This window comes from Lynx canadensis, chromosome E1 (genome assembly GCF_007474595.2).
Source record: "Lynx canadensis isolate LIC74 chromosome E1, mLynCan4.pri.v2, whole genome shotgun sequence".
NCBI classification, from domain to species: domain Eukaryota; kingdom Metazoa; phylum Chordata; class Mammalia; order Carnivora; family Felidae; genus Lynx; species Lynx canadensis.
Window position 1 is genome coordinate 16,618,881 of NC_044316.2, and position 25,998 is coordinate 16,644,878.

The 25,998-nt window shown below is 36.4% G+C and overlaps 1 protein-coding gene across 4 annotated transcripts in view; it reads left to right on the top strand.

Moving 5' to 3' along the window:
- The window catches only part of SSH2 (slingshot protein phosphatase 2), a 246,595-nt gene that overhangs the window by 80,229 nt on the left and 140,368 nt on the right, over positions 1 to 25,998 (top strand). For all 4 annotated transcript variants that reach the window (XM_030295813.1, XM_032591088.1, XM_032591087.1 and 1 more), the window contains one exon: positions 14,838 to 14,881. In XM_030295813.1, coding sequence (XP_030151673.1) covers positions 14,838 to 14,881 — 44 coding nt within the window. The remainder of the gene's footprint in view (positions 1 to 14,837; positions 14,882 to 25,998) is intronic.

Sequence of the window (25,998 nt, forward strand, 5' to 3'; positions counted from 1 at the left end):
AGGGGCCAAGAGAGTGGGAGACACAGAATTCGAAGCAGGCTCTAGTCGCTGAGTCATCAGCACAGGGCCTGACGCGAGGCTTGAACTTATGAACAGTGAGACCATGACCTGAGCCAAAGTCGGCCACTTAACTGACTGAGCCACCCAGGCACCCCTATTTTATTTTTAAAGATTTATTTTATTTTGAGAGAGAGAGAGCATGAGTGGCGGGTGGGGGGAGAGGGAGCGAGAGGGAGAATCTTAAGCAGGCTCCACACTCAGCACAGAGCCCTTCACAGGGCTCTGTCTCACAACCCTAGGATCATGACCTGAACCCATGTCAAGAATCAGGCACTTGACTGAGCCACCCAGGTGCCCCACAAGCTTTATTTTAGAGTTAAACGCAGCAAACGTTGCCTGGCTGGCTCAGTTGGTAGAGCACGTGACTCTTGATCTTGGGGTCAGGAGTTCAAGCCCTACATTGGGTGTAGAACCTATGTAAAAACAAAAAAATAATAATAATACATTACATACATATATACATACATACATACATACATACATACATACATACATAAAGTTACACACAGCAGTCCTCTGCAGTGCTCCTCAAATTTTTCCACCAGAAGTTTCTCTAACAGCAGAGGGGAGTGAATAGGAAACCCCTAGCTGTCTGGGTATATAGAGTTTAAAGGAGTCTTTATAAGCCTGAGATTTATTTGGATTGTTATGGTCTACTTCAAACTTCACATTTATATATCTGTGTCTTTGTTAGCATAAAAACATTACTTCCCATCAGGGAAAACTGATGCTCTGGGAGTATGATTTATATTCATCCTTTGATTTCAGTAATTCCTACCACGTTGAGGCATGACCCTGGGGTACTTCTCTCCCGTTTAAAAAGCATGGCTCTAGAGAAAAAGGACGTTGAATAGGAAAAGTTGTGAACTTGAGTTGAGTTCACATGGCTGTAGCAAGAGTTTAGAAGCTACTGTTCAAAGAGGAAGGAAACGGAGCATATCATTTATTCAGGTAGCCACCTGCCAACAGAGGCTTTTACTAGCTGATGATCTTCCAACTTATTAATTATGTCTCTTTTAAAACAGTGGTTATAGATGATATGTGTAATCTTCTACCTAATATATCAGAAGACATCTAATTAAGAAACGAAAAAGAATAGGAATCTGTACATTTCTCCCATGTTCTACTCCACATTTTTTAAAGTTTTTTCTGATTATAATACATGATCATTGTAGAAAGTTTAGAGAATATAAATGATCATCAAGAAGAAGGTTACCACTCATAACCACATCCCATAATAAACCTGCCTTTTTTTCAGTAATCGTTACATTCTGATCATGTTCTCATTTTAAATAGTATAAACTAATGGCTTAATAAAATTCTGTTGTTTAGCAGTCTCTTAATTTACTCAACTTCTCCTGTCTTGGTACATTAAAGTGGCTTACAACTTGTTTGTTAAAATGAGTAGTCTGCATTTGGTTTCCTTGTATATAAATAAACCTTTGGGGATATTTCTGATTTTTTTTTCACTAGAATACATTTCTAGACATGAAATTATAAGGTAAAAAATATGACCCATTCTAAAGCTGGCAATATAGATTGCTAGAAAGAATGCCCATTTTCATGAATTCTTGACTGTTTTGTGCATTATTATTTATTTTATCTTAAATAATTTAATAGGGAAAATATGGGACAGCATCTTTATTTGAATTTGTGTGTGTGTGTGTGTGTGTGTGTGTGTGTGTGTGTGTGTGTTTAATTTCATGCTAACCTTGGGCTTCTGGGTGGCTCAGTTGGTTGAGCACCCAACTCTTGGTTTCAGCTTTGGTCATGGTGTCAGGGTCATGAGATCGAGCTTCTCATCAGGCTCCACACTGGGTGAGGAGCCTGCTTGAGATTCTCTCTCTCCCTCTCTCTCTCTCTGCCCCTCCCCCTCTTGCACTCTCAAAAAAAAAAAATTCAAGCTAATCATATTTTAACTTCCTTTCCAGCCCCTTTGTATCTCATTTGTGAATTATCTTTGTCTTTTTATTGATTCATTAGAATTCTTTGTTTATTGAAACTGTTAATCCATTGTTTTATATATGGTGAAAATATTTTTCAGTTTATCATTAGACTTTTCTTTTTTTAATTTACTGCTTTCCTCTGTACATAGATTTTTTTTATATTTGAATATATGGCATGGTTTTAAAATGTGTGACCACAAAGGGTGCCTGGCTGGCTTAGTCAGGAGAGCATGCAACTCTTGATCTCTAGGTCATGAGTTTGAGCCCCATGTTGGGTGTAGAAATTACTTAAAATCTTTTTAAAAAATAATAATAAATAAAATGCATGACCACATACTTAGGAACACATATTTAACCACGTGAAGATACTAAAAAATTAATAGGTAAATTTTATGAGACATAATTCATATGTATCAATAAAGATGTTTAACCAAAAAAAAACCCCAAGACACATACTGTGTGCCAGGTACTTGGATATAAAGGTAAAACATAGTCCCTGCCTTCAAAAAGCTCACAGTTTAGTGGGTCTTTCTATACTTTCTATACTTTTATTTTCTGCAAGGGTAGTATAGGTATTACCACTCCCATAAATAGACCCAAGTACATGAAAATATTTAATGTATAATTAAGGGGGGCATCTGGGTGGCTCAGTAGGTTGGGCATCCCACTCCAGCTCAGGTCATGATCTCACGGATTGTGAGTTCGAGCCCTGCATTGGGCTCTGTGCTGACAGCTCAGAACCTGGAGCCTGCTTCAGATTCTGTGTCTCCCTCTCTCTCTGCCCCTCCCCCACTCACGCCCCATCTCTCTGTCTTTCAAAAATAAACAAACAATTAAAAAAAATTTTTTTTAATTAAGATAGGATTTCTAGTCAGTGGGGGGAAATTGGCCAATAACCAGATAGTACCGAAATAACTGATTAACTATTTTGGGGAAAAATGAAGTTATATTGCTATATATTAAACCATACACCACAAGAAATGATAGTTTGAATTAATGAGCTAAATTTTTAGGGAACTCATTAAATATTTAAGTAATATTAGAGAATCTATAACGAAAAAGATTGTTGGATATGATGATTTAAAATAAAATAAATAGAATGCATTTCTAAAAGAAGAGGGTGATGATTAGGTCACTGATTCCTAACTGTTATTGCCAACATTGCCCCCATTCATCTTTGTTTCTATCAGAATTCTGTTATGCAAGCCTCTAAAATGATTGGCCATGTGAAAATGTACAATAAGTATGGCTATGAATATTCTTGTGCTAGGAATTACTACTACATTTTTGTATTTAAATTAAAATAGTAAATAATGTTTGAAGACTGAATCTACATTATAGAAAATGGGACACCTTGGTTGAAGGGTCTGTTCCACTATACTTGAGTAGCAGTAGGCAAGCAAAGAGGGGAATGAAGTATATCATAGGCAAAAGGAACAGTATAGCAAAGTCTGAGTTTCAAGATGGCCTGGCTTGTTGAAGATAACACCAGAATTTGAGTATAGTAAAATTTACCTGCAGTTGAAATACCTAATACCTGAAACCAAATGTCATTTTTCAAGGAGAAAGAAAATATTTCTGATAATAGCATTGATCAAAAGTGGAAGAAAATTGGGGCACCTTGTCTGGCTCAGTCAATGGACCCTTGATCTTTGGGTCGTGAGTTCAAGCCCCTCATTGGGTGTGGAACCTAGTTAAAATTTAAAAAAAAAATTAAAAAAGAGTGGAAGAAAACTACTTCCAGCTAATAACAGAAAATTGACCTACTACCGCCCTCATTTCTTTAATGACAGATATTTTGCAAGAGATCAAAACAGAAAAAAGTTTCCCTTTTTTTCCCCCTTCCATATGTTCTGTTCCTTAATTCCACATATGAATGAAATCATGTGGTATTTGTCTTTCTCTGACTGACTTATTTCACTTAGCATAATACTACTCTAGCTTCGTCTGTCATGGAAGTGGTATGTGTATACAAAGAAAGCATCTTTCAACTAACATCTTGCTCTTTTTTTTTTTTTTAAATGATCAGATAATGCATACGTATGACACATAGTTATGGAGAACCAGACAAATGTTTGGGGGTGGGGGATGGGCTAGATGGGTGATGGGTATTAAGGAAGGCATTTGTGGTGAGCACTGGGTATTGTATGTAAGTGATGAATCACTGAATTCTACTCCTGAAATCAATAGTGTACTGTATGTTAACTATAATTTAAATAAAAAATTGAAAAAATAATAGAAAAAAAACAGAAAAAATGTTTATGTACTTTGCAGAATCTAGCCTTAGCATCTAAAAAGTTTGATGGAATTCTCAACCCTTTTATTTAGATGTTAACATTCATGCTATGTTAGTGAGACCTGAGGACTCCCACTAACATCCCTATATGACAGCTACTCAGCCTGCTGAGTCAAATGTACATAAAAGATCCTCTATCTGGTGACCTCACCTCACTCTGACTTCAAAGGAATGAGTCCCTAAAACCAAGCACATCCCCAGTTGACCAAAAAGAGAACCTAGATTGAAATCACGGTCCAGATAATATACACATTGTTGGGCATTGGCTTGAGCGGTGGTTAGGATGTGCCTGAGATGGGAGGGGAAGATCGAAGTAAGGTAGTCAGTGATGAGTCCTGCTGTTGGCATTCCAGTTACGTTACAATGTATGATGAGCACATGCGCCTGTCACCTAAGCTAGATTCCCAAGGTAGAACTTTTCCACTGATCCAATTTGCAATTAAGAAGCATTTCACACCACAGAAAAATATTCTGTGAAACATTTATATGCTAGCTAAAGGCTCTGTTCAAGGTTAAAAGCACTGAAAATGGTCTTTACACAACACAAGACATTTTCTCTTAGTATTTTCTGTGGAGGCAATTTTGCCAGTTAACCACAGAATAAGCTTTGACTTGTCTGCCCTCTAGTGGAGATCTGTGGTTAAACTGAGCAGTGTCTTCTGGCTTTAGGAAAAGGACCTCATTTTTTGTAATTGGCTTTCCAAATTTTAGCCTGTTTCCTTAAAAGAATTTTATTACCACCAAAGCAACGTATTTAGGATTTTGTTCCGTTTTCTAAGTTGCTGATAAATACCTTCCCTAGCTTCCCCAGCTTGATCCCTGCCCTTTGCAACTTTGCAACTCACATCAAGGCAAGTCCTGGGTTTCAACTCAGCTGGTCAGCTCACCAGCACCCCAATGTGTCAGACATATTCCTGCTTTCCTTCCTTTTGCTCATGTCTCAGATGCCCTGTCAGTCTCTGTACCTCTTCAGATCTTACGCTTCCTTCAATATTGGACTCATAGCTCACTTGTTCCTATGAACAGTATACCACCATATCTCCTGAACTTCTGTGAAATGTACTCACTGTGCCATGCATTTATACTGTAATTGTTGGATCCACTCTTCAAATATAATAATAGCCTTATCTCTTCAGGAAGATAAACTCCTTGACTATGGTACTGTCTCACACTTCCTTTTGTCTCCTGTGGACTCCAGCAGCTTTTAGTGAATATGTTGATTATTTATTTCCCCGAAGATATCCCAGATCCTCACTCTATCCCTTCCCCTATTGATGGCTGAATAGCTAATTGTCTAGATTTAAATATGAATACTCGGAAAATAGTAATGCATTTTACCCTATCAAACTAGTCTTAGCAGTACATCAATGTCTTAAATATTCCAATTTCTAGCACTGGGTGTTGTATGGAAACCAATTTGACAATAAATTTCATATTTAAAAAAATTCTTGTTTCTTTTTGGTCAGAGCCATTAACTGTATTTATCAACTCCTCAGTTCGAAAATGACTTTGGAAAATTTGAAATAATTATGCTGTTAGTTTAGTAATATTTGGCAGGTAATCCATGTTCCTTCATTACCCTTCTGCCTGTGTTTTTGGACAGCTTGCTTGCTAGCTTGCTTGCTTTTTTGAAGTATAGTTGGCATATTTTATTACTTTCAGATATATAACATAATGATTCCACAGTTATATACATTATGAAATGCTCACCAGATAAGTGTAGTTACCATTTGTCACCATACAAGGTTATTACAATGTTATTGACTATGTTCCCTATGCCGTACTTTACATCCCTGTGATTTATTTTATAACTAGAAGTTTGTACTTCTTAATTCTCTTCACCTATTTCATGAATCACCCACCCCCCCCCCATCCCTCTGGCAACCACTAGGGTTTTTTTCTATATTTATGAGTCTATTTCTCTTTTTGGTTTTTTGTTGTTGCTGTTGTTGCTTATTTGTTTGTTTTGTTTTGTTTTTTATATTCCTCATATAAGTGAAATCATATGGTATTTATCTTTCTCTGCCTGATTTATTTAGCATAATACCCTCTAGGTCCATCCATGTTGTTGCAAATGGCAAGATCTCCTTTGTTGGGGCTGAGTAATACTCCATTTTCCATTTATATCACATCTTCTTTATTTGTCTACTTTTGGACACTTAGGTTGCTTCCATATCTTGGTTATTATAAATAGCACTGCAATACACATAGGGCTGCATTTATCTTTTTGAATTAGTGTTTTCATTTTTTTGGATAAATGCCCAAAAGTGGGATTACTGGATTATATAGTACTTATATTTGTAGTTTTTTGAGGAACCTCGATACTGTTTTTCAGTGGTTGCATCAGTTGACATTCCTACCAACAGTGCATGAGGGTTCCCTTTTCTACACATCCTTGCTAACATGTATTTCTTATCTTTTTGGTACTAGCCATTCTGACGGGCGTGAGGTGATATCTCATTGTGGTTGTGATTTGCAATTCCCTGATGATAAGTGACGTTGAGCATCTTTTCATGTATCTGTTGGCCATCTATAAGTCTTTAGAAAAATGTCTATTCAGGTCCTCTGCCCATTTTTTAATCATATTAGTTTGGAGTGTTGAGTTCTGTGAGTTATTTATGTATTTTGGATATTAACCCCTTATTGGTTATATTATTTACAAGTATCTTCTTCCATTCAGGAGGTTGCCTTTTCATTTTGTTGATGATTTCCTTTGCTGTGCAAAAGCCTTTTAGTTTTATATAGTCCCAATTGTTTATTTTTGTTTATTTTCCTTGCATTGGATGACATATCTAGAAAAATATTGCTAAGGTTGATATCTTAGAGATTATTGCCTCTTTTAGGAGTTTTATGGTTTCAGGTCAGGTCTTACATTTAAGTCTTTAATCCATTTTGAAATATTTTTGTGTATGGTGCAGGAAAGCTCTAGTTTCATTATTTTGCATGTAGCTGTTCAGTTTTGCCAATACCATTTATTGAAGGGACTGTCTTTTCCCCATTGTATATTGTTGCCTCCTTTGTTGTAGGAGTACATTGAGCATAAAGTGTGGGTTTATTTCTGGGTTATCAGTTCTTTTCCAGTGATCTATGTGTCTGTTTTTATGCCAGTACCATACCGTTTTGATTACTATAGCATTGTAGTATAGTTTGAGATCAGATACTGCTTGATCTCTACCCAATTTTAAGTACTCATCTTGGATTGACAAACCAAGGATATGACCAATAATTTAATGGAGATGAAGCACATAATATATTGAAGTTAGCCCCAAGGCTCATTCCTAATTCTGCCACTTAGTGGTTATGATACCTTGGGCAATATTTATTAATTCATATAATATCTGCTAAGCATATGACTGCCACTATGCAAATACAGTCCTGCCCTTGCAGACTTTCAGTCTAGGAAGGAGGACAATAGATCCTGTTGGAGAGCTAAGTGCCCATCACCACTGATCTCCCTTGTAACTAGCACAGTTACCTTGAGAGAGTAGTAGCTATGTGTATCCCAGGCTTTAAAATGTTTTTCCAATTGTTTAAGACAAAGGTTTTCAATCTTAACTGTTTGTTAGTTATCTATGAAGCTTTTAAAATGTACAGATTCTGGGGTACCTGGGTGGTTCAGTCAGTTGAGCATCAGACTTCGGCTCAGGTCATGATCTCATGGTCCATGAGTTCGAGCCCCACATCGGGCTCGCTGCTGTTAGTGCAGAGCCTGCTTCAGATCCTCTGTCCCCGTCTCTCTGCCCCTTCCCCACTTGCGCCCCCGCACTCTCAACCAAACATTAAAAAAATAAATAGAATGTATACATTCTTAGGTCCCACACCTCATGATGTACTGGTAATTGTTTAAAAAACTTTTCTCTGGGTGGGGGCTGACTTGCAGCACTTGCTGATTTTCCTGGTAAATACTCCCACCATGGTTAATTTCAGGCTACCAGTGTGAGTGTCACAAGATTCCTAAAAATCTAACAACTGGCTCATCATTCACTGCCATGATGATTGTAATATTAATCTAAAAAAGAAAGAAAAAACGTTGAGGATCTTGTGTTAGAAACACTACCCTGGGGGCAGCTGGGTGGCTCAGTTGGTTGAGCATCTTACTTCAGCTTGGGTCATGATCTCATAGTTCGTGGGTTCAAAACCCAAGTCAAACTCGGTGCTGACAGCTTGCAACCTGGAGCCTGCTTCAGATCCTGTGTCTCCTTCTCTCTCTCTCTCTCTCTCTGCCCCTCCCCCACTCATGTGTTCTCCCTCTCCCTCTCTCTCTCTCTCTCTCTCTCTCAAAACTAAACTTAAAAAAAAAAAAAAAACGAAACAAAAGAAATACTACTCTGACTTGCTTTTTTGTGTGTGCCAAAAGAAATTTTCCACTCCTTTGGCACTATTTTAAAGTGTTGAAGTCATAGAAAAATGACAGAGGATATTATTTTATTTTAAGTCCTGAAAAAAGAAATGCTTTCTTTTATGGCTCACTCCCTAACCCCTGACTCTGGATGTAGGTTAGAGGAAGCTTGGTTGTAACAGAAAGATAGACGTGAGTTCAAATCCTAACTATACCATTTATTGGCATCGTGACTTTGAACAAGTCCCACTATGGTGCATATTAAATAAAATAACATATAAAGCACTTGAGCCATAGTGATGCTCAAAAAATGCTAGTTCTCCTCTGCAAATGTAACTGGTTTTGGCTGTGTGTGCCCCCTAAGAAGCACCAAGGGTATTTTTGTTTTTTACTTCTCCACATACTTTCACAAAAATTCCCTTAGAAAAATCCACCAAAGAACTGAAAATAATTTGAATTATCTCCCTATTGGTCTGCTCATTTTAGGTATAAGGATAAGAGTGTGAAGCTAGCAATAGGCTAGTAATACACTCCTGGTAAGAGTATAAATCAGCACAACCATCTTGGAAAATAATTTGGCAGTATCTTGTAAATGTTAACCTTTGTTTACTATGTGACCCTGCAATTCCAATCCCTGGTACACTCCTATACATGTAGACCAAAAGACATTTGCAAGAATGTTTATAGCGGCATGGTTGATGTCACCAAAAATTGGAAACAATCTATCTAAGTATTTTACACCAGTAAAAATGAACTATGGCTATATGTAATAAGTAAATGAATCTTGTTAGCATAATACTTAGTGTTAAAAAGCATATTGGGAAGACCACATACATATAATACAATATTTAAAGGTCTCTTTTTTAAATGTGTATTTATTTATTTATTTTGAGAGAGAGTGCTTGTGCACATGAGCAGGGGGACGGGCAGAGAGACAGGATGACAGAGAATCCCAGGCAGGCTCTACACTGTCAGAGCAGAGCCTGATGCAGGGCTCAAACACATTAACTATGAGATCATGACCTGAGCCAAAATCAAGAGTCAGATGCTTAACCAACTGAGCCACCCAGGCTCAGTTTAAAAATTTAAACATTGGGGCCAATTTTTAAATCTCTTAATCAAAACTAAATAATACATTGTTTAAGAATATAGACATGGGGCACCTGGCTGGCTCAGTCTTTGGAGCATGTGACTTTGATCTCAGGGTTGTGAGTTCAAGCCCCACGTTGGGTGTAGAGATTACTTAAAAATAAAATCTTGGGGGCGCCTGGGTGGCGCAGTCGGTTAAGCGTCCGACTTCAGCCAGGTCACGATCTCGCGGTCCGTGAGTTCGAGCCCCGCGTCAGGCTCTGGGCTGATGGCTCAGAGCCTGGAGCCTGTTTCTGATTCTGTGTCTCCCTCTCTCTCTGCCCCTCCCCCCGTTCATGCTCTGTCTCTCTCTGTCTCAAAAATAAATAAACGTTAAAAAAATTAAAAAAAAATAAAATAAAAAAAATAAAATCTTGAATACAATGGAATACTACTTGGCAATGAGAAAGAATGAAATCCTGCCATTTGCAGCAACGTGGATGGAACTGGAGGGTATTATGCTAAGTGAAACAAGTTAGTGGAAGAAAGATATCATATGTTTTAACTCCTATATGGAACTTGAGAAACTTAACAGAAGACCATGGGGAAAGGGAAGGAGAAATAAATAGTTACAGAGAGGGAGGGAGGCAAACCATAAGAGACTCTTAAATATAGAGAACTGAGGGTTGATGGAGGTGTGGCAGGGGAGAGGGGAAAATGGGTGATGGGCATCAAGGAGGGCACTTATTGGGATGAGCACTGGGTGTTGTATGTAAGCGATGAATCATGGGAATCTTCCCCCAAAACCAGGAGCACACTGTATACACTGTATGTTAGCCAACTTGACAATAAATTATATTAGAAAATAAAAATTAAAAAATCTTGAAAAAGAATGAATACAGACATGTAATTTAAAAAAACAATGGAATAAAAAAAATAATGAAAAGAGGTAGAACCAATAAAGTAAATTAAGGGGCGCCTGGGTGGATCAGTTGGTTGAGCGTCCAACTTCAGCTCAGGTCATGATCTCGCGGTCTGTGAGTTCGAGCCCCGCGTCAGGCTCTGTGCTGACAGCTCAGAGCCTGGAGCCTCTTTCGGATTCTGTGTCTCCCTCTCTCTCTGCCCCTCCCCCGCTCATGCTTCGTCTCTCTCTCTCTCTCTCTCTCTCTGTCAAAAATAAATAAACATTAAAAAAAATTTAAAAATAAATAAAAATACAGTAAATTAAAATGAAATTCTAAAAAATATTCAAATAACATAAAAGAAGACAGAAAAAGTAACAAAGGAATAAAAAGGTAGATGACAAACAAAATAAATAGTAACATTGTAGACCCAAATCTAACTATATCAAATTATATTAAATGTAAATGAACAAAACACTACAATTAAAAGGCAAAGGGGCACCCAGGTGGCTCAGTCGGTTAAGTGTCTCACTTTGGCTCAGGTCATGATCTCATAGTTTGTGAGTTTTGCCCCACATTAGGCACTGTGCTGACAGCTTGGAGCATGGAACCTGCTTTGCATTCTTTGTCTCCCTGTCTCTCTGTCCCTTTCACACTTGTGCTCTACCTCTCTGTCTCTCAAAAATAAATAAACATTAAAAAAAAGTTTTTAAGAAAAAATAAAAGGCAAAGATTGTCACAATGAATAAAATAAAAATAAAGCAAGATACAACTATATTTTATGAGACATTCATTAAAATATAAAGTGATTGAAAAATATGTCTTGCAAACATAGAGCATAAATAAGTGAGCATAAATGTGCTCAACATAATGAGCATAAATAAGTCTGTAGTGGCTCTATTAATATCAGATAAAATAGCTTTCAAGACAAAAAATCTTATAGAAAATAAAGCCATCTTGAAAAAGAAGAATCAAGTTAGAGGATTTATATTTCCTTCAAAACGTACTATAAAGTACAGTAATCAGGATAATGTGGTCCTGGCATAAACATTGACAAATAGATCAATGGAACAGAATAAAGAACCCAGAAGTAGAGATCACCTGTACAGTCATTTGATTTTTTACAAAGGAGCCAAGTAATCCATGGGAAAGGAAAGTCATAAACAAATGGTACTTAAAACTGGATATCCATGTGGAAAAATATGAACCTCACTCCTCACCTCTACCTCACACCATATACAAATATTTATTTCAGCATGAGTTATAGACCTTATATATAAAACCATAAAGCTTTTATTTAAAAAATATGGTAGAGTGGCACCTGGATTGCTCAGTCAGTAGAGCGCATGGCTCTTGATCTCAGGTTTATGAGTTCAAGCTCCATGTTGGGTGGAGAGATGACTTAAAAATTTTTTTAATCTTAAAAAAAATATGGTAGAGTATTTTTGTGACTAAAGGCTAAGCAAAAGTTTCTAAGGACATGGAAAACAATAACCATTGGAGAAGAAAATTGCTAATTAAACTGTAATTGCTACTTTCATACGTTGTTGATAAGTGTAAAGTGTTAGAATCTCTTTGGGAAAAGGCCTGCACTTTCCTATAAAACTGTGCATGCATCTATCCCATTACCCAGGAGAAACAAAAACATATTTCTACCAAAACCCCACAAAGGAATGCATATAGTAGCTTTATTCATAATGGACAAAAATTCAAACACCCGAAGCATATGTATCAATAGGAGATGAATAAACAAACTGGTGAATTCATGGAATCCTCAGGAGTAAAAAGAAATGAACTCCTGTTAAATGCAACATGGATGAATCTTAAAACATAATGCTGCATAAAAGAAGCCTCACACAAGACAGTACATACTATATGATTTTATTTATATGAACAGTGGAATCATATAAATGGACTCATATGCTATGTACTAATTTGGGGGGAAAAGTTTGTAGAAAAATCAGAAGAGTAGTTGCCTCTAGGAGTAGGTGGTACCAGGTGTTGACTGAGAAGAGGCCCAAGAAAAATTTCTGAAGTGATAAAAATGTTTCATTTCTTGATAGAAGTTTGGGTTACACAGATACATAAATTTTCAAAATTCATTGAATGATGCACTTAAGATTTGTGCATTTCATTGTGTATAAATTTTACCGTAAAAGAAAAAAAAAACTATAATACTGAATTCTAATTAATTATACACATTTAAGGACAAATATACTGATGTCTGTATCCTGCTTTGAAGATGGATTGATGGATGGGCAGAAAAATAATATGTAATAAAGCAAGTATATAAAATATTAATGGTAGAATATATATATATGATTAATATACAGATTCACTACAAGGACTTTCAACCTTTCTGTATGTTTGAATTTTTTTATAGTAGAGTGAGAGCAAGAAAATGATAATTAAAATTCAAGATAGTAGTCACATCGGGAGAGGATAGGAATGGGAGATAGCTAATAAGCACAGAGATGCAAAGGGATTGATACTGTTTTAGCTCTTAAGTGGAATGGTATTCACAGGTATTCATTATCTTATTGCACCTCGTAACTTACATTTATCTTAAATATAACCTTTGTATAATTGTTCATATAATTAAAAATATGACAATATATCAGAAGTTGAGCTCTATTAACCAGTAATAATAATGAAGCACTATTTGAAAAATGAGATTACAGGAAATCATTTCTATTGATTGATTATAGTTCCTTCGGGAGTCAAAATCTAACATTTACATTTGCTTATCTGAATCTTTTCACTTGGTTTCTTGCAAACTTCTGGGTTCTGACTATTGACTCTAGAGATAATCAGTTCTTTTCCTGTGACACCTTTCTTTTCAATCCCTAAAGGGAATACTTCTGAACCTAAAACCTCCCCTACAGCAAATAGTTGAGCACACCATGACATTTAATCTGTCTTCCCTCTTTGCTGTGTTCTTCCCTTTGTGGAAAATAATAGGCATGCCTGAAATCAATAATGAAAATAAAATGGGAATAAAAATTGTAGAGTTTTAAATTATAGTAGCTGCTCAGGAATGGAGACAGAATGATAACAGAGGTGAATGGAGATAGTTCCATAAACTCAAAAATGTAGGTGGCTCATTGGCAGACAGTACACATACTGCTTGAAATTCAGCAAAAGTGAATTTTTTTTTATGTTTGCCAAATAGAGCAAAAGTGACCAAAAAACAAATGTAAAATGTAAATTTGCTCAGGGAGCAAATTTAAAGAAACATTTAGCGCCTTAGTATTATTATTTCTTACATCTTTTCTCACTTTTCCTTTATGTCAATATTCTTGTGTCCATGAAAATCTGTATAATAACTTGTAAGTCCTGACCTAGGCCAGGGAGGGGTAAGCTTTTACAATGTGTTGGGAGGCAGTATTTTTATTAGTTTTAATTCTACTTCACCATGTGAATTTCCTTAAACAACTTATTTATTTCTACTTTCTGGATTTCATTTTCTTCATCTGTAAAATCCATATTTCATTGAGTCTAATTGCCATGTTATAACACCCTCAATTATTTTATGTGCTACTAGGAAAACTAAACATTGTAATTAAACAATGATTCAGTACGGTTTTATTGATTGAAGATACTTATCCTAAGCTGTGTGTGTGTGTGTGTGTGTGTGTGTGTGTTGTAGAATTCATGAGAAATATAGTACCATCAACCTTCTAGAACTTATAAATAAGACAATATACTTAAAGTGTTGAGCAAGGTGCCTGGCACATGATAAATACTCAATAAGTAGTAGCCATTGTGTTGATGGTGATACTGTTGGTGATTTGATCATGAGCATTTTGTGAAGTGGTGCTCATTGTTTAGGTTGTTCTTTAGGGATCAGAATTATTAATAGGTCATCTTGATGAGATTTGCTGATAGTAATCAGAATGCCCACTTACTTTGAATTTGAAGTAACATAACAATTGCATAATATCTTTAGTTGTTTTTCAGAGGTATAGTTCTTTTAATTGTTAGTATTTTGTTATCAATGAAATTTGTTTGTAAAACTTTTGTTGAAGTTTCCTCCAGAAATAAATTCTGATACATATCAACCTTCTGGGGTGGTTGAAGTTGCTATTTATGGAGAGAATTCGTTCAAGTGCACAAGGTGAATGAGATGCTCCTACATACAAAGCTTAGTAAAATTGCATTGTTGATATTATGATATGAGACCTCAGGTTTTAAATAATTTTTTTATCATTTTTCCTGATATGCAGGAGGCAGACAGTGGGGAGGAGGAATGCCGGTCACAGCCCAGGAGGTATGTTTGTTTATTATATTCTATAGCATTTCTGTACTTATTTAAATTAATTCTCTACTTAATTAAATAAACACTAAAAAAAAGAATCCAGTTACCGACTCAAAGATTTAAAATGGCAGATTGTGGGGCGCCTGGGTGGCTCAGTCGGTTAAGTGGCCGACTTCAGCTCAGGTCATGATCTCGCGGTCAGTGAGTTCCAGCCCCGCGTCAGGCTCTGTGCTGACCGCCCAGAGCCTGGAGCCTGTTTCAGATTCTGTGTCTCCCTCTCTCTCTGACCCTCCCCCGTTCATGCTTTGTCTCTCTCTGTCTCAAAAATAAATAAACGTTAAAAAAATAAAATAAAATGGCAGATTGTATTATGTTGTATACATGAATCTGATAGAATGTTGTATGTCAATGATACGTACATACATACAATGGTAGATTGCTTTAAGAAAGTGCAGATATGCCAATATTAGCCCAGTTTTGACTCAAGTCTCCAGAACTATCTTGAGTAATAAAAAAGTACGTTTTTATTGCCTTTTAGGACACTATCAACTGAACATTTCAGCCTTCAGTTTTGTACTTAGGTTTGTCATTCATTTTGATAGGTAATTTGAATTCTTATAGATTGGTCAATATTTCACTTCCTAAATACAAAGTTTAAATACAATGAATATAATGAATACTCACGGAGTAGCGGGCATGTGGTTAAAAGGGTACCAATACCTACTGCCATTAAAAGAAAAAAATTATGAGAGATTGTTATCTCCTTTAAATGGTTTTATAGAACAACTTTTTTCCACAAGAAATAGTCCTGGTAAGTTCTAAATGTTTATCAAACTTGGGGCACCTGGGTGACTCAATTGGTTAGGTTTCCAACTTCAGCTCCAGTCACAATCTCGCAGTTTGTGGGTTTGAGCCCCACATTGGGCTCGGTGCTGACAGCTCAGAGCCTGGAGCCTGCTTCAGATCTGTGTCTCCCTCTCTCTCTGCCCCTCCCCTGCTCACTCACGTGCACACACGCTCTCTCTCTCTCTCTCTCTCTCTCTCAAAAATAAAATAAAACATTAAAAAAATTAAAATAAAAAAAAATAAATGTTACCAAACTTGTATCCTCTGAACTCAATCACATGAACCATTCTGCACAATACAGAGAATGGATACAATAAGCATGCTCAATGTGGAGAAACTGGCTAAAGGGAATGCTTCCTTAATGATGAATTATCAGGGGTTTGTTGATGTTTACCACTCTTGTAAACTATAACTTTATATAAAAAGTTTCTTTTCATCAGTAACCGAGGTTTATTGACAATATTTTTCTGTCTTGGTTAGCATAAAAAAATTTGGCTTGAAGCTTAATTTCTTACTTTCTCTTAGGGAAAATCTGACAGTGATGTGTCACTCTTTTGCATAGGGCTAAGGGATACAAACCCAGAAAAAATTTTAGCTGAAATTACCAGAGGCACTACAGAGGCATCATAAGCTTATTCCCATTAGAGTTAAAAAAAGATTCCAAAAGATTCTGAAATTTTCTAGTAGGCCAAATGTAAAGATCTTTGGGTTAATTTTCAGCTTTACGTATCGACTTGGCATCTACGGGGATAATTGTTGTTCCAAAAATTACATAATGATGAGGCGATGCAAGTTTATTCTCATTCACAACACTGAATTGTCAAGCCATTAGGAACCATATAGACCACTGTTTTTAAAGTTGTTGGCAATAAATCATTAATATGACTAGCAGAGGGTTTTTGTAGACTTCTATTAATAAGAAAAAAGATCATTTAAGAAATGATACAAAAACAGTGTGAGGTTCCTCAAAAAATTAAAATAGACCTACGCTATGACCCAGCAGTAACACTGCTAGGAATTTACCCAAAGGATACAGGAGTACTGATGCATAGGGGCCCTTGTACCCCAATGTTTATAGCAGCACTCTCAACAATAGCCAAATTATGGAAAGAGTCTAAATGTCCATCAACTGATGAATGGATAAAGAAATTGTGGTTTATAGACACAATGGAGTACTATGTGGCAAGGAGAAAGAATGAAATATGGCCCTTTGTAGCAACATGGATGGAACTGGAGAGTGTTATGCTAAGTAAAAGAAGCCATACAGAGAAAGACAGATACCATATGTTTTCACTCTTAGGTGGATCCTGAGAAACTTAACAGAAACCCATGGGGGAGGGGAAGGAAAAAAAAAAAAGAGGTTAGAGTGGGAGAGAGCCAAAGCATAAGAGACTGAGAACAAACTGAGAGTTGTTGGGGGGGGGGGGGGAGGGGAGGGTGGGTGATGGGTATTGAAGAGGGCATCTTTGGGATGAGCACTGGGTGTTGTATGGAAACCAATTTGACAATAAATTTCATATATTAAAAAAAAGAAATGATACAAATACAAATAATAAGAAATGAATGAAATAAGAAATAGAAATACATAAATGAAGAAAACCTGGTAGCACCCATTTTTAAAAATAAAAATTTACTTGTTATTATAATTTCTTACATTCAGTATGTTTCCGAGGCTATTTCTAAATCTAATTGCTTTAGTCTTACTCAAAGAAAAGAAACTTTTTAAGTGCACTGAATGCCCCTTATAGCTAGAGGTGTTGTAAAAAGTTGATTTTTTTGTATGCTTGACCACTACAGATTATTCTGGCATTTTTCACCACTTACCACAGAATAAACCAGCATTGAGTTAGCATCATTTCACTGAGCACACCTGAACTCATCTTTACAAGTTTGCAGATTCAATTCTGGTTTGTAGTAGAGAATTGAATAGTAAGCAGCATATTATTAAAACTAATGCAGCTCCAGGTAATAAACAAAGATGTTGTATTCATTATCTCTTTTATTTATTTATTTTTATTTTAGAGAGAGAGAAGGAGCACATGTGAGGGGGGGGCAGAGAAGAGAGAGAGAGAGAGAATCTCCACGCTGAGCATGGAGCCTGACATGGGCTCAATCCCACAACTCTGGGATCATGACCTGAGCTGAAATCGAGAGTCAGACACTCAACCAACTGAGCCTCCCAGGTGCCCCTAATTATCTCTTATTTTATCCAAATGCCATTTATTGGGAAATTCATAAGTTAAAAGTAGTAGTTTAATATAACCAACCCAAACTATGAAGGCTTATAAACCAGTGTTCACAGACAACAACAAAAACAGATAATTAAGCTACATCAAAATTTTTGCAAAATCATATAGCTGATAAGGAGTCAATGTCCAGAATATATAAAGAACTCTTACAACTCAACCACCACCACCACCACCACCACCACAACAAAAACAACCTGTCTTCTTCAGCTCAGGCTCCTATAACAAAATACCATAGACTGAGTGGCTTAAACAGAAGGAATTTATTTCTTACAATTCTGGAGGCAGGGAAATCCAAGATCAATGTGCTGGGAGATTCAGTTCCTGGTGAGAGCAGGTCTCACATTTAGGTGTATAATCCATTTTGAGTTTATTTTTGTATATGGTGTAAAAAAAAAATGGTTCAGTTTCATTCTTTTGCATGTAGCTGTCCAGTTTTCCCAATACTATTTATTAAAAAGACTGTCATTTTTTATTGCATATTCTTGTCTCCTTTGTCAAAAATTAATTGTATAATTATAGATTTATTTCTAGACTCTCTTCTGTTCCATTGAAGTATGTGTCTGTTTTTATGCCAATATTATTACTGTTTTGATTGCTATAGCTTTGTAGTATGGTTTGAAATCAAAGAGCATTATACCTCAGCTTTACTCTTTCTCAAGATTGCTTTGACTATTCAGTCTTCTGTGGCTACACAAATTTTAGGATTACTTGTACTAGTTCTGTGAAAAATTGCCATTGTATTTTGATAGAGATTATATTAATCTGTAAATTGCTTTGAGTGGTATAGACCTTTTAACAATATTAATTTTTCCAGTCCATAAGCATTGTTTACCTTTTCATTTATTTGTGTCAACTTTAATTTCTTTCATCATTGTCTTACATTTTTCAGAGTATAGGTCTTTTACCTCCTTTGTTAAATTTATTCCTGGGCATTTTATTCTTATTAATACAATTGTAAATGGGATTGTTTTCTTAATTTCACTAATAGTTCATTATTAGTGTATAGAAATGGATCAGACTTATGTATACAGATTTCATATCCTGCAACTTTGCTGAATTAATTTATTTTAATAATTTTTTGGTGAAGTCTTTATGGTTTTCTATATATGGTACCATTTAATCTACAAATAATGACAGTTTTACTTCTTCTTTTCCAGTTTGGATATCTTTTGTCACTTTTTCTTGTCTGACGTGTCTAGTAGTGGCAAGAGGGGCCCCCTCATTCCTGATCTCAGAGAAAAAGCTTTTCGCTTTTCACCATTAGGTATGATGTTAGCTGTGGGTTTGTCATAGGTGCCCTTTATTATGTTGAAGTATGTGCCCTCTATACCCACTTTGTTGAGAATTTTTATTATAAATGGATATTGAGTTTTATCAGATGCTTTTTCTGCATCTATTGACATAATCAACTGATTTTTATCCTTCTTTTTGTTAATGTGGTGTATCATACTGATTGATTTGCAGATACTGAACCATCCTTGCATCCTTGAAATAAATCCCACTTGATCATGGTGTATGATTTTCTTAATGTGTTGTTGAATTTGATTTGCTAATATTTTGTTGAGAATTTCTGCATCTATATTCATCAGGGTATTAGCTTGTAATTTTCTTTCTTTGTGGTGTCTTTGATTTTTTTTTTTTTTTATATTGGGGTAGTGCTGGCCTTTTAGAATGATTTTGGAAGCATTCCTTCCTCTTTAGTTTTTGGAATAGTTTGAGAAGGATAGGTGTTAACAGTTCCATAAATGTTTGGTAGAATTCACCTGTGAAGTTGTCTGGTTGTGGACTTTTGTTTGCTGGGAATTTTTAAATTACTGCTTCAATTTCATTACTAGTAATCAGTCTAGTCAGATTTTCTATTTCTTCTTGATTCAGTCTTGAAAGATTGTATGTTTCTAGGAATTTATCTGTTTTTCTAGGTGTCGCATTTATTGTCAAATAATTATTTGTTTATGATTTTTTGTATTTCTGTGGTATCAGTTGTAACTTCTCTTTCATTTCTGATTTTATTTATTTGGGCCTTCCCTCTTTTTTTCTTGATGAGTCTGACTAAAGGCTTATGAATTTTATTTCTTTTTTCAAAGAACTGGCTCCTAGTTATATTGATGTTTTCTATTTTTTATTTTAGTGTCTATATCATTTTCATTTTAACCTTTATTATTTCCTTCCTTGTACTAACTTTGGGCTTTGTTCTTTCTCTAGTTCCTTTAGGTGTAAGGTTACATTGTTGTTTTGAGATTTTTCTTGTTTCTTGAGGTGGGCCTGTGTCATTGTAAACTTCTGTCTTAAAACTACCTTTGTGTCCCATAGATTTTGTGTTTTTATTTCAGTTTGTCTCAAAGTATTTTATTTCCTTTTGATTTCTTCATTGATTAGTTATTAATAACATGTTGTTCAGCCGCATGTTTGTGTTTTTCCTGATTTTCTTCTTGTAATTGATTTCAAGTTTCATACTGTTATAGTTAGAAAGATGCGTGATATGATTTCAGTCTTACTAAATTTATTGAGTCTTGTTTTGTGACCTAACATGTGATCTATTCTGGAGATATTCCATGTGTATTTGAGAAAAAAAATCTATTCTGTTTTTGGATGGAATGTTTTGCAAATATCTATGAAGTTCATCTTGTCTAATGTGTGATTTAAGGCCAATGTTTCTGTATTGATTTTCTGTCTGGGTGATCTACCCACTGATGGAAGTGGTAGAGTGTTAAAGTTCCCTACTATTATTGTATTACTGTCGGTTTCTTCTTTTATGTCTGATAATACTTGCTTTCTGTATTTAGGCACTTCTATGTTGGGTGTATAGATATTTACACATGTAAAAATATATCCTCTTCTTGATCTTTTTATCATTATGTAATGTCCTTGTCTGTTCTTACAGTCTTTGCTTTAAAGTCTATCTTGTCTTGGAGCACCTGGCTGTCTCAGCAGAGCATAGGACTCTTGATCTTGGGGTTGTGAGTTTGAGGCCCTCGCTGGGTGTAGGGCTTACTTAAAAATAAATACTTAAAAACTAATAATAAAGTCTATTTTGTCTGATATAAATATTTTACACATGTAAAATATTGTTACCCCAGCTTTCTTTTCATTTCCATTTACATGGAATATCTTTTCTCATCCCTTTACTTTCAATCTGTGTGTGTCTTTAGATATGAAGTGAGTCTCTTGTAGGCAGCATACACATGGGTCTTGTTTTTTATCCATTAAGTCACCCTATGTCTTTTGATTGGAGCATTTAGTCCACTTACATTTAAAGGAATTATTGATAGATACGTACTTATGCCATTTTGTTGGTTGCCTTCTGGTTGGTTTTTGTAGTTCTTCTGTGTTCCTTTTTTCTTCTCTTGCTCTTTTCCCTTGTGATTTGGTGAATTTCCTTAGTGTTATGTTTATTTTCCTTTCTCTTTATTTTTTGTGTATCAGTTATAGGTATTTGGTTTGTAGTTACCATGTGGTTCATACATAACATCTTATGTATATAGCAGCCTATTTTAAGTCAATGATTGCTTCAATTCATGCATTCTAAAAGCACTATACTGTTACTTCCTCTCCCACATTTATGTTTTTATGTCATGTTTTACATCTTACTATTTTGTATATTCTTTGACTATTGTAGGTCCTGATGATTTTACTAATTTTGTATTTTGATTACAGACTAGTTAAAGTAGGTGGTTGATCCACCACCTTTATGTTACTTTTATCATTGAGATTTGTTTCTTTCATAAGTTTCTTGGGGCACCTAAGTGACTCAGTCAGTTAAGCATCTGACTCTTGATTTTGGCTCAGGTCATGATCTCACAGTTCTTGGGTTCAAGCCCTGCATCAGGTTCTCTACTGTCAGCACAGAGCTGCTTAGGATTCCCTCTCTCCCTCTCTCTCTCCTCTCTGCCCCTCCCTCCCATGCTCACTTGCTCTTACTCACTCTCAAAATAAATAAACTTTTAAAAAGGCATAATTTTCTTATTTCTAATTTTGTACTTTTCCACTTAAAGAAATCCCTTTAATATTTACTATAGGGCCACTTTGGTGTCTCCTTTGACTTTTGCTTTTCTGGGAAAAGCAGAAGTCTCCTTCAATTCTGAGTGATAACCTTGCTGGGTGGAGTATTTTGGTTGAAAGTTGTTTCCTTTTAGCATTTTGAATATATTGTGCTACTCCCTTCTGGCCTGTAAAGTTTCTGCTGAAAAAATCAATTATAGTCTTATGGGAGTTCCTTTGTACATAAACAGAATTTTTTTCTCTTGCTGCTTTTAAGATTATCTCTTTATCTTTAAATTGATGACACTTTGGTGATAATGTGTGTTGGTATGGGTCTCTTTGGGTGCATCTTATTTGGGAATCTTTTGCTTCCTGGACTTGGGTGTCTGTTTCCCTCACCAGGTTAGGGAAGTTTTCAGCAATATTTCTTCAAATAGTTTTTCTGTACCTTTCTCTCCCTCTTTTCTCCTTTTGGGAGCCCTATAATGGAAATGTTAGTATGCTTAATGTTGTCCCAGCGTCCCTTAAACTATCCTCATTAAAATTTTTTTTTTTTTTTTCTCTTCTGAGTGGGTGATCTCTACTACCCTGTCTTCCAGATCGCTGATCCATTCTTCTGCATTCTGATCTGCTGTTGATTCCCTCTAGTATATTTTTCATTTCACTTACTGAATTCTTCATCTCTGATTGGTTTTTTTTTTAATATTTTCTGTTTCTTTGTTGAAGTTCTTGCTGTGTTCATGCATTCTTCACTTGAGTACAGTGAGATTGTTTTATGGCTATTACTTTGAACTTTTTATCTGATTATTTCCATTTCGTTCAGTTCTTTTTCTGAGATTTTATCACATTCTTTCATTTGGAACATATTCCTGCCTTTTTATTTTATGTGACTCTCTGTTTGTTTTTATATATTAGATCAGTTACATGTACCAGTCTTGGCAGAGTATCTTTATGCAGAAGGCATCCTGGGGCCCAGTAGTGCGAACATCCCTGAGGCACCTGGCTCAGGTGCCTCAGAGATATTTCTTGTATGGGCTACATGCACCTTCCTGTTGTGGTCTGGTCATGATCAGTGCAATCTCATGGGTCTGTGGGGCAGCTGCAGCAGCTGTGAGCATGCTAGTGGGCTGGGCAGGCCTCTGGCAGAGCTGACTGCCAGGTTGGCTATGACTATTGCAAGCATTCTAAATGCAGGGCTGGCACTCCACGGCAGGAGCACTTGGGAATGGCTCTGGTGCTGAGTATGACTGTGGGATGTGGTGGATCAGGGAGCCACGTGGGAGGGACTCCAGGCCAGGGTGGGCAGGTTGGATGGGGCTAGCTGTACTAGTACAGTAGATGGAGAGCGTCAGAAATGGCACCTGCTATGGCCAGGCAAGCCAGGCAAGAAGGGAAGTAAAAAAATTAAAAGTGCCCACCGGTGTTTCTATCTTCAGAGAACATTCCAACAGATCACTGCCCCTCCAGCACACACCATAAAACTAGTCAATGGATCTCCTTCATGTGTAACCCAGGCACTTTCAAACTGCTGCTTCTGCGTTGGGACTAAGAGCAAGAATGTGCACTTGCCCTTTAAGAGCAGAGCCTCGGTTTCCTACTGCCTTCCAGCTCTCCCAGACATTAGTCCCATTGATTTTGAAAGCCAGAGTTTATGGGTGTGTGTCTTCCCAGTGCAGGTCACCTGGACTATGGAGCCAGATGTGTGGCTCAGATTTCTTCTTCCTTAGGAAGAGCCTCTATGGTTGCAATATTCCTTCCACTGGTGGGAGTGTGGGTCCTAACTAAACTGAGTCTCCACCTGTGCTACATGTCTTAATGTGGCTTTTTGTTTATATCCTTAGTTGTATATGATCTATTCTGCTTGCCTTCAGTTTGTTCTCAGAGATAATTGTTTTATATATAGTTGTAGATTTTGGTGTGTCTGTGGGAAGAGGTGAGCTCAGGATCCTCTTACTTTACCATCTTGATCCCACCTCCAGAAGGTGACTTCTAAGGTTACATAGCTATTAGTGGATGCCGGTTATATCCAAAATATGACCAGCAGGAATCTGTTACCCTCTAGAGGAATCCAAAATAATGGGGGCTGGAAGTACTGAACCTTGTTTTTAAATTACTCAATGTGAAGTTATTTTTCTTTTTAATTTATTTATTTATTTACTTTTTAAAGCAAGCTCTTTGCCCAATGTAGGGCTTGAACTCACAACCCTGAAGTCAAGAGTTGCATGCTCCACTGACTGAGCCAGCCAGTTGCCTCTGTGAAGTTAGTTTCCATGTTCAATCCAAAACCTCTCCTGTTTTAAGCCTGGTTTCTTCCTTTTTAGTCTTTCATAGACATGAAGAATTACTCACCATCTACTGAGAAAGTTCTTTACCATTGAAAACATGTTTTTTCCCCATGATACCTCAAACCTAGCAATGAAAACAAAGTTTGCAGCAGATGGGGTAAAGAGAGCAGTGAGGGCCAAAGTACTCTCGGGAAATCTCTTGGAAGAGCTGGATCTTGAATGAATGGGATTTAGATAGGAGAACAGAAGAGCATTCCAAATATAGGAGGATGGAGAGAATGGAAAGATACCCTCAGAAGTCTAGAAGTAGGTGATGTGTTTCAGTGATAGTAAGAGGATAATTGCCTATATCTTAAAAGCAGAGTTTCTATTTGATAGATCTTTGTCTAGAAGAATGACATGATTGCCAGAAAAGAGTATGGCAGTGTTAAGCAGTATGAGAAGAGGCAAGAAAACTATCCAGGAAGCTGTTTCAGGCAAGTGGCTAGAGGTGGGCAATCTTCTTCCATCTGACAGCCCTGTGAGGGCAAGCGTTACATCTTTATCTCAGTATCCACAGCAATTAGCATGTGTTGGTACTCAGTAAATGCTTGTTGAATGAATAAATGAAAATAGGAGAGTGTTGATATCTCTACTAGAAATGATGTAGTTGAAAAACAGAACTTGTATGAGGAGTTCACCTTTGAACATGTGAAATACCAGTGTGATAGTCAAGTAGACTGCTTGAAGACAGTTGGAAGAAAACAGAATCAGACATGTCTTTGTGTGAGATATAGTTTCACAATGGCATTTTATTATGAGTTCATTCAATTTGTGGCCAAATCTTTCCTCTCTGGTACCTCATCAAGTTGTTGTGTTTTGTTTTTTTTTTTCATCTTGTATTCATTCTGTTATTTGTACTTTCGAGATATGTCTTCCATTTATTTGGTAAAATAACTTTAGTATGGATTTAAATATCATAATGACAATAAATGTCATTATGCATTGCCCATCTTTTGACTATAAGAAAAGGACACATACACTTCTACCTCAGTGTACGTTCTAGTTAAAGAACATATTGTCCTAGAGAATAAGAGTATTAAATAAAAAAACGAGAAACAAGATAGAAGTCAATTGTAAATGTGAGCTGATGATTTAATCCTAATTTTTATCTCTTTTAAAATTTTGAAACAATCTTATATTTACAAAAGTTGCAAATACAAGGCATTTTTTTCCTCAGCCATGTGATAGTAAGATGCTCTATCACCTTGCTTTTCTGTTTTAAGAAATAGAATGATGGCATTAACATTTCAAAGATGAACTGAATATTTATTGAACTTACTGCTGTAAGTTCAGTGTGTGTGTGTGTGTGTGTGTGTGTGTGTGTGATCTGTTGTTTGCTTACAAAATTAGAGCTTTCCATAAATTAAAAACTGGTTCTAGGGGTGCCTAGGTGGCTCAGTCGGTTAAGCATCTGACTCTCGATTTCAACTCAGATTACGATCTCGCAGTTTGTGGGTTTGAGCCCCACATTGGCCTCCATACTGACAGTGCAGAGCTTGCTTGGGGTTCTCTATCTTTCCCTCTGTCTGTCCCTCCTCTGCTCATGCTCTCTCTCAAAATAAATAAATAAACTTAAAAATTAAAAAAAAAAAAACTGTTTCTAACTGATCACATTGAAGTATACATCTTCTGCTGTTGGCCCTTCTGAGGTCTCAGTCTCTGCCTCCCACCATGCAGGTTATTCTTCTAATCCAGAGAACTATCAACTGTCTATAAACATTTGGGTCTG